The sequence below is a fragment of the Citrus sinensis genome, chromosome 9, assembly GCF_022201045.2.
Source record: "Citrus sinensis cultivar Valencia sweet orange chromosome 9, DVS_A1.0, whole genome shotgun sequence".
In the NCBI taxonomy this organism is placed as follows: Eukaryota; Viridiplantae; Streptophyta; class Magnoliopsida; order Sapindales; family Rutaceae; genus Citrus; species Citrus sinensis.
In genome coordinates this window covers 17,809,764-17,818,208 of record NC_068564.1, presented here as the reverse complement: position 1 = coordinate 17,818,208, position 8,445 = coordinate 17,809,764, and the positions used below count along the sequence as shown (strand labels likewise).

At 36.3% G+C, this 8,445-nt stretch overlaps 2 protein-coding genes across 3 annotated transcripts; one reads left to right on the top strand and one right to left on the bottom strand.

Annotated features, from left to right (window-relative positions):
- Positions 1–475: 475 nt before the first annotated feature.
- Positions 476–4,287, top strand: LOC102615684 (PLASMODESMATA CALLOSE-BINDING PROTEIN 3). Its single transcript, XM_006492993.4, has 3 exons — positions 476–1,049; positions 1,140–1,173; positions 3,684–4,287. The coding sequence occupies exons 1-3, from the start codon at positions 698–700 to the stop codon at positions 3,928–3,930; spliced, it is 633 nt and encodes a 210-aa protein (XP_006493056.2). The 5' UTR covers positions 476–697; the 3' UTR covers positions 3,931–4,287.
- Positions 4,288–4,531: 244 nt separating this feature from the next.
- On the bottom strand, positions 4,532–8,382 carry LOC102615984 (purple acid phosphatase 15-like). 2 transcript variants are annotated; one of them, XM_006492994.4, is made up of 7 exons: positions 7,770–8,382; positions 7,266–7,457; positions 6,834–7,167; positions 6,042–6,259; positions 5,704–5,894; positions 5,236–5,514; positions 4,532–4,864 (listed from the first exon to the last, which is right to left on the bottom strand). In XM_006492994.4, exons 1-7 carry the CDS (start codon positions 8,074–8,076, stop codon positions 4,745–4,747), a joined length of 1,641 nt encoding a protein of 546 aa, XP_006493057.2. In that variant the 5' UTR covers positions 8,077–8,382; the 3' UTR covers positions 4,532–4,744. The 2 variants fall into 2 exon arrangements, with proteins under 2 accessions (XP_006493057.2, XP_052289660.1); XM_052433700.1 differs by having other exon boundaries at positions 5,704–6,259.
- Positions 8,383–8,445: the final 63 nt, after the last annotated feature.

The following is an 8,445-nucleotide window of genomic DNA, read 5'->3' as shown; positions in this document are numbered from 1 at the left end:
AGTGTTGGGATACACTTGGGTTAAGAGATTGAGGATAATATCTTATTGTAAAGGTTTATTGACACCTTAGAAGTCAATTGTAAGAGTAATTGAAGCCTTGGAGGTTTGCTTAGTGGAATCCTCAAGTCCGATGAGCTTGAAGGCGTGGACGTATGCACGATTAGCCGAACCACGTAAAAATCAAGAGTTTGATCTCTCTTCCCTTATTCTTTTATTATTGTGCTTGATTAAATTTATTATTTTTGTTCTTATTAAGACAATAAATTAAATTGTTTTGTGGTTTGTTTTGCATAAGTTTTAAAATCTTAATTCACCCCCCTCTTGAGTTACTTAGATAGTATTTCAAATACCACTCTCTAAACTTTTGCCTTATGCCCAAAATGATAGGGAGGATTTTTCTGATTGAACATGCAAACTATATTTTTATTTGAATTATAGTTAAACAACAAGGACCTTACTGTAAACTGTTCCATATAAATATATAATAATCCCAAATAGCAATACGTTCCCACTGGCAAATCCAAATCAAAACCAAAAAGCAAAAATAAGAAAGAAAAACAGCTGAAAAAAAAAAGAGAGAAAAGAAAACTCCACACTCTCTCTCTCACTGGCTCAATATTCTTTCATTCTCTCTTCTCTCTCTTCCTTTACTAAGCAAAAGCCAAAGCGAAATTCACTATAACTCTTCTTCTCTTCCATGGCATCACATCAAAATCTCACACTACTATCCTTCACAATAATTTTCTCATGCATGAACATGATCATGCTGAATGTCATGGCAGCAAATGTCCCAGTTGAAGGAACTGGCAATAGCACCTGGTGTGTTGCAAGAAGCGATGCAAGCAACCAGGCCTTGCAGACGGCTCTGGACTATGCATGCGGGACTGGCGCTGACTGCACCCCTATACAACCCAATGGCCTCTGCTATCTCCCCAATACCATCCAAGCTCATGCCTCGTATGCTTTTAACAGTTACTTTCAGAGAAAGGGCATGGCCCCTGGCTCCTGTGACTTCTCTGGCACTGCCACCATTGCAAAAACTGATCCCAGTGCGTTTTCTTAATCTCTTATCACCTTTTTTTTGTCTTTTTAAAGTGGGTTTTTGCTTATTTTTGTGTTTTGTGTTGTGTGTTTCTTAGGTTATGGATCTTGTATGTATCCGTCTTCTCTGAGGTATGTTCTGTTTTTCCCTTGTTTCGTAAAGATTAAAAAAGTTAACCAACTCGATATTTTCCTCCTTTTTGGGTCTGTTTATATATGTTTCTTCATCTTTAAGTTATTGGGTATCTTTCTTTCCCACCATCTTATATTCTGTTCTTGATTGAAAAATTGGAGGACATACACTGACTTTGATAATGATGAAATGGATGCATGATAAGTGTCCATTTCTTCAATGACCGTTCATTCGAAGTTGTGGTGGTCCCAAATCCCATTGCTCAAATTACAATGTCCTTTTTTTTAAAAAAAAATTTTGGGCCTTGGGTGCGTCATTTTGCTTGTACCACTTGTCTGCCTCGGGCATATTTCAGATAAAACCTGTTGCTTAAGTTTACACCGTTGGATGGTCCTCCTGGTCCAAAATATCCGGCGGCAAGGACAGCACTGATAAATAACCCGTTGCAGTGACATTGGGAAGTACCTTGTGTAATTGTATGATGTAGTGTTTGTTTTTTTTTTTTTTTTTTTGAGGCCTGGTAACTGATGCACATGGAGTTTTACTGTTGGAGCTTTTAGGTCCGCCAAAATAGACTGCTGTCATTGTCATTTGGTCAAACTAGTTCAAGAAAATGGTCTGGTTTGTGGGGCAGGGCAAATTTCCAGGTGAAAAAAAAAGTTGATAAATCCTTAAAACTGCGGACGCTTCTTTGGGAAATAATTTAAAAACCCACCAATCCAGTTGGCCAAAAACTTTGTACTCTTTCTGAAATGTTTACTTGAAGATTGCATGTTGCAGGTGAGATGTCATGTGCCTTATGGTCGGACTTTGCCTCCCACACTGTAGCCATTTGCTCTTAAATTTTAAGGAACCATATGAAACTTTATATGGACCATGTCCAATTTTATCTTGCGTGTTGCATAGGTTGTATATAAGTTACTTTAAGGCTGGTGAGAACTGAGAACTTGGCACACATAGTCTTTAGAGTCTAGAGATCTCTGAAGTTGGGCCTACTGGCCACTAGCATTCCATCTTTTGCTACATCGCTTGGCTTTAACTTTTCCCCAAGATAATCTTGCAGGCTATATTTTTATTTTTTCTTTATTGTATCTGTATGTTGGCACTCATATAATACACTCATCACAGAATCACTTTGTAAATTAACTTTATTTCAAAGTTTGTATTATAGTACTTGTTCAAAGAATAAGTGGTTCATCTGAAGAGTACTAAAAGATGTATTAAGTGTGCACTATTAAAAATCTGCTTTAACTTGGGACCGTGTTTTTAAGTTATTTAGGTGATCCTAATATGGGAACTTTACCAAGTATAACCGAGCCAAAATTATGTTTGGCATTTTTATGTATTGACTTATTTATGATTCATTGTTTTCTTCATGTAATTTAGCAGCGAAACACATTTCTTCGATGTAGGTCTATCCATCCTTAAATGTATTAAACCGGCTTTGCTCTAGGAATGGCAAAAATCCCTACGGGAACGGGTACTCTCGGGGATTTTTCCCATTCGGGGAGGGTATGGGGATAATTTCATACCCAATTTCTTATTCGGGGAGGGGACGGGAAAATTTTTTTACCCAATTTCTTATTCGGGGAGGGGACGGGGATGAGGTGGAATCCCCATCCCCTACCCATTTCCCCATTTTAATTTTAATTTTAATTTTAATTTTTTAAAATTACTAGTAAATAAATTATAAAATTATAAATATTGGTAAAAATAAAAAATATCAAAATATTTATATTATTAAACTTTTAGGCCTAATTAGCTAATTAAAGTTCTAAATTTTTATTTATGACATTAAAAAGACCGAGTAGATTCTATTAGCCAAACATTTTTTTTAATTTTGATATTCTTTAAATATTTTAAACTTAAATCTATTTTTTATTTAATTTTAGATGTTATAATTGCCCACAACGAATCACAATTTTAATATCTAATCTAATCTAATATAATATTTACTTTTGATTTGCTCCGATTTAACTATTGTGTTGTAAAGGAAATAGTCCACATTTATAAAGTGCCCATGCCACCATTGAAAAAGTTAATTTTGAATCTAAATTCGATTTTATTTGTAACAATTTTGTATTAAACTATTAATTTGTTCATGATAGTTTGTAAAATAAGTTTGTATCCCTTGCATGTTGCGTTACTTACTAATTTAATGTATGTGACTTTTGTAATAAATATTAATGTAAGATATATTTTGAACTTTACTTTTATTTGAATTTTTTATTTTAATATGATTAACTCAAAATCGAAAAAAAAATGTATTAGTTATTCGGGGATCCCCTGTTATTATTCGGGGAGGAGATGAAGATTCTCTCAAGTAATTTTGACGGGGACGGGGAAGGGATGGGGACATACGCAAAATATTGGGGATGGATACGGGGAGATCGGTCCCCTCCCCTCCCCTCTCCATTGCCATCCCTACTTTGCTCTATGTTTTTTGTTCAAGAACTTGCTTATTTCATCTCAAAGCACTATTAACTATTTGAATTATGCAAATTTTCAGCACTGCTGGAGGGACACCTACTCAATCGTCCACACCCACAACAACTACCACGACCAACCCTAACCCGACAACACCAGCGACCACTGCTCCTCTGAATAATGACGGTGGTAATGGAGCCAATCCCGGAATGGGCCCTCCAATGCCCACCACAGATGACTCCAAAGCTTCATCAAAGTTTATTGCCATGAAACTCATTACGTATGTCTCTTCCAGCCTAGTTCTGTCATTGACATCTCTATACATTTAGCATTAATTGTAAGCTGGAGTGGCCCTGCAACACCTTGGTATGAAGAAAAGAGGCTTATACAGTTTTGTTAAGAGTTGAAGCTTTTGTTTAGGACCATCAAGGTTTGTTGATGACCATTCGATTAGTTTTATTAATTTTCTTATATTTGCTGTGAAAAGGACAGTTAGCAAGCTTCAAATTGGCTGCTGATTCGTTTTGGAGGAAATGAACTTGGTGAAGGTTAGATAATTAATCTTTGCTATATGAATTAACAATGTAGGCAATATCTATTCAATTCAATGGTCCAGTCAATTCTTGTAATTTTCTTCTATACTTGATTTTAGTGGTAATGCTAGATTCTTATTTTAATAGCTTAAATTCTGGGATCAAACGATCAATTAGCATTGTATCAGAGCGGACAATTTTCCAATTTCTACATTCTACTCCTGTTTGGTGGAATAAATAAGAAATATTGATTTTCCAAGATATGATGATTAGTCAAAAAGTCTATGGTCACAAATGTAATCATAATAATACCAAGATCAATAGCAAATGTGATGATTAAATGATAAATGCAAAAGCATTTGGCATTAGGAAAAACACCTTTCATGGCTTTGAGAAATGACTGAAAAATCTTACGCTTCATAATGCTTCTAAGATTCAACAAAAAAGTTATATGCCCCCATGTCTGAAGGCTCTTTTGAGCTCTATTAGAATTGAAAAAGTATCTGGCTCTCCCAATTAGACGATCATGTTATATTTGGCCAAATTCGCCTGTGTTTGGGGTTCACAGTTCCGTTTTATAACAGTGGTATGCCAAATCCCCAAAGCTCAATTACTTTGGTTGAACAGGGCACCTATTTGGTTCCCTTACTATGTAAATAATATCACCAGCAATCTCGTAGAATTCCTGATTACGGTGCCACGACCATAATGCATGAGTCTCGTTCTTCACCTGGATAAGAAACCGCCTATTAGTTTGTCATCTTAGATAACCAATGTGTATATAAACACATACATCACAGCCTTTAATGCAACACAGTGTTCAATAAATGTACTAAATCTAAAACAACTTCAACTTTTGCTGCAAATACATCAAGAATTTATTGAAACTTGCTTTCAAAGTTTGGCAGAATGTAATTTTATGTTGAACGTGTTACTGACTCCTACTGGCGGTTGAAAATAAAAAATTTGTAGGGATTCATTCTCACGAAGTTGACTTTGAAATTCTTTACGTTCAATTTCAGGCAGTAGTAGGAAAAAATACTGATTCAAAGAATTTAGTATTCAAAATGTGGTTAGAGCAATAGAGAGAGAGATAAGTACCTCTAAAATTCCATGGCCAAAGCTGCTTTCCCTGTATGCACTATAATCAGGCTGCCGATCCCAGCAAAACTTCCCAGATGCGGGGCCTGATGTAAAGTTAAATGCACAGGAGCCACCCATATCTGGTGTTGTAGATGGCTCTGGACAGTTCCCAGGTTCATCAGCATGTACTATATCCAGGCCTTCTACATTTCCTCCATCACCAACCAGTATGTAAACTGGGCCACATGGATCCAAAGAATAGTTGTAAACGCGATTTGACCTCTCATAGGCATGAACCTGTTAATCAAATAAGATATTCGACATTTTAGCTTGTCAGAGTCTGAGGCTGTCCATAAATTTGAAAACGATTTAATGTAGTTGTAGAAAGAAAATAGAACATAACCGGATTGCTAAGAAAGGGGGAAGATTGGGAGACAGCATTTATGTGGCAATAGTAAGGCACACAGAATTCAGAAGTACTCTTACATGCCCATTGAAAACTATGTCAACACCATAGTAATACAGTAAGTCCTCCATCTCCACTCTCATACACTCTACTTCTCTATAGTGTGCTGAGTAGGTACTGTACCAAGGAGGATGCCAGGCAGCTATCAACCAAGGAGTCACTTCTCTGTCAACATCACCCAGGTCGCTTTCCAGCCACTTGTATTGATCCGCTGTAACAGTAAAACTAGAGAATCTCATTAAGAGGTAGCTAAGCAGAACTAGCCATAAAGAATCAGTTCCAAAGGCCAGACGCTTGTGATAATACATAGTCAAGAGAGAGGCAAATAGAAGGAAGAAAGTTGATTTGATGAATGTACATGATTTGTCATAGTCAATATAAGCACTAAGCATCACAAAATGTATGCCTCCTGCATTAAAAGAATAGTAGAGTGAAGATGATGATCCACTTTCTTCAGATGGAAATACAAAACGGGAACTGTAAGCAGCAAACGTCTGATTTTCAGCCTGCCGTTCTATTTCATGTTCCCCTTCTATCACCATTGTCGGAACATTAGAAACTAGAGGCTGCATATACCTGATCATATTAACCCCACAACAACTTTATAAGCTTTATTGCTCCCAAGATTGACTCAAAAAATCATTAGCAAGACCCAAAGGAAATGAAGAGGTTAAACTGAACTGAAAGAACAAAATTAAAAGTAGCAAAAACCAGTTTGCAACCACCAAATTATTTGGTTTCAATTTTTTCTATACTACTGCAACCACTCTGACTCAGAAAGGTTAGAAAATAAACCAGATTGTTGTCAAAATAGGTTTCGATGCCTTAAAGCATGTCACTTAAGGTTGTGATTCACATGCCAAACCTCACCGTAGCTTTGAATAAGTTTGAAGTTGAAATTTATACATTTCATCCCTAATTAAGCCAGAAAGATGTCTTTGCACCTCTATTCTACAATAAAAATTATCAAAATTCAATTTTTTTTCATCAAGCAAATGTTGCTAGCTCTCCATTTAAATGGCCCAAACTGGTTATTTTTCCTCTTTGACAAAACATTTCAGTTTATATCTTGCTCTAACATCACAGCCCTAGGTAGAATGAAAAAGTTAAAAAGAAAATTTTAAACATTTTAAAAGTTATGTAATCTGACCTTCCCCAATAATCCCATCGAGGCTGGTACGTTTCCTGGATAGGAGATTCAATTGACTGGCACAAGTAGCAACTGGACTTAGTTCCATTTGTTAAATACAAATCTGCATAACTTAGATCTCCAATCAACAGAAGAAGATCAGGATGGTTGCTCATCAAGTGAGCAACTGTTGTAGTCGTATTGTAGGTAAGGCCCAGGTCTCCCACCACTGCTATTCTGTTGGGATAGTCACTGGGTCCTGAGACTGGCATAGTCCTGAAATAATGACTGCTACTCATTGCCGCTATGGAAGGATCTCCACATTCATATTCATATAGCGTGTTTGGTTGCAATCCTGCAGCAAAATATTATTGTAATGTGAAATTAAATAAGAAACATATATTAAAATCTTGTTGTTTTAATTGAAACATATGAGTTGAGACTAGATTATACCTGTAATAAGAACATGATGTATAATACCAGAAGTGTAGTTCTGGAGGCCATCAGGTGGATAAAGTTGGTTGTAAACAAGGGAGTAACCCTCCGCCTGGTAAGTCAATGACGATCTAAACACTCTGAAGTAAACAATGCTTTGAACCAGTTCAGGATCCAATGGACTAATATTGTCACCAATTTGGAACTCGCCTATAAATTGAATCCACATAATCATCAAATTACCAGTTTAGAGAAAATAACATCAAAACAGAACAAAGATTAACTTCAATCTACAATGCAAGTTGTCCTGATTAACACTGTTATAGCGACCAAAACTTCACCAATTATTCACCATTTCCAGCAACAAAAAAACAATATAATACTTGCATACATTCATATAGCAAAAGGGTAATTTTTTTTTTTTTGTCAGATTAACTGCTTTTTGCTTAAAAAGAACCACATACAAAGTGAAATTCAGCTTAATTAAGAAAAGTAAATAAAAAAATGAAGGAAAAATGAGACCTGTGATCCAAGAAATCCAAACGGAGTCATATCTAGCAGAGAGAGAGACAAAGATTTGTTCAGGCTGAAACCCTTCACCTTGAGCATTGTTTTGAAGTACATAAGGCAAGTCACTCACATTTAGTCTCAAATTCTTGTCAAGTGGGGCTGTCACTGGCTTGAATGGCCCTTCAAGTGTTGTAGGAATTCCAATTCCATCGCCATCAACACACCTCAACATCAAACTCAGTAAAAATGAAAGACATAATGGAATTAGTACAAAAAGCTCTGAGACAGACACTGAGTCTGAGACTGAGACTAAACCCATTTGTCATTTGTGGGGCTCAACCCAACCAATCACCATAAATGTAGTAACAAAACAAGTAAAAGAACGTTTTCACGTGATTACAGTGAAAATCTAAAATTATCAGTTTAAAAGTTTTGAACTTGGAAGCGCCCATACCCACAGCAGTTAGATGAACTGGTGGCTGGCTGGCTGGCTGCCACTAGTCTTTACAAGATTCCCTGCGTCACCATTTAGCACTTAGCAGTAATGTTATGCGTTAAGGTTGTTACAATAATAGTCATGGTAACGACTAACCGTAGTTAAGTTTTCCATTAAAAGAAAAAAGAAAAGAAAAGAAAAGCAATACTAAATATAGTCGTGTGCTTCCCCGCTAGGCCGCTGGCTTAGCTT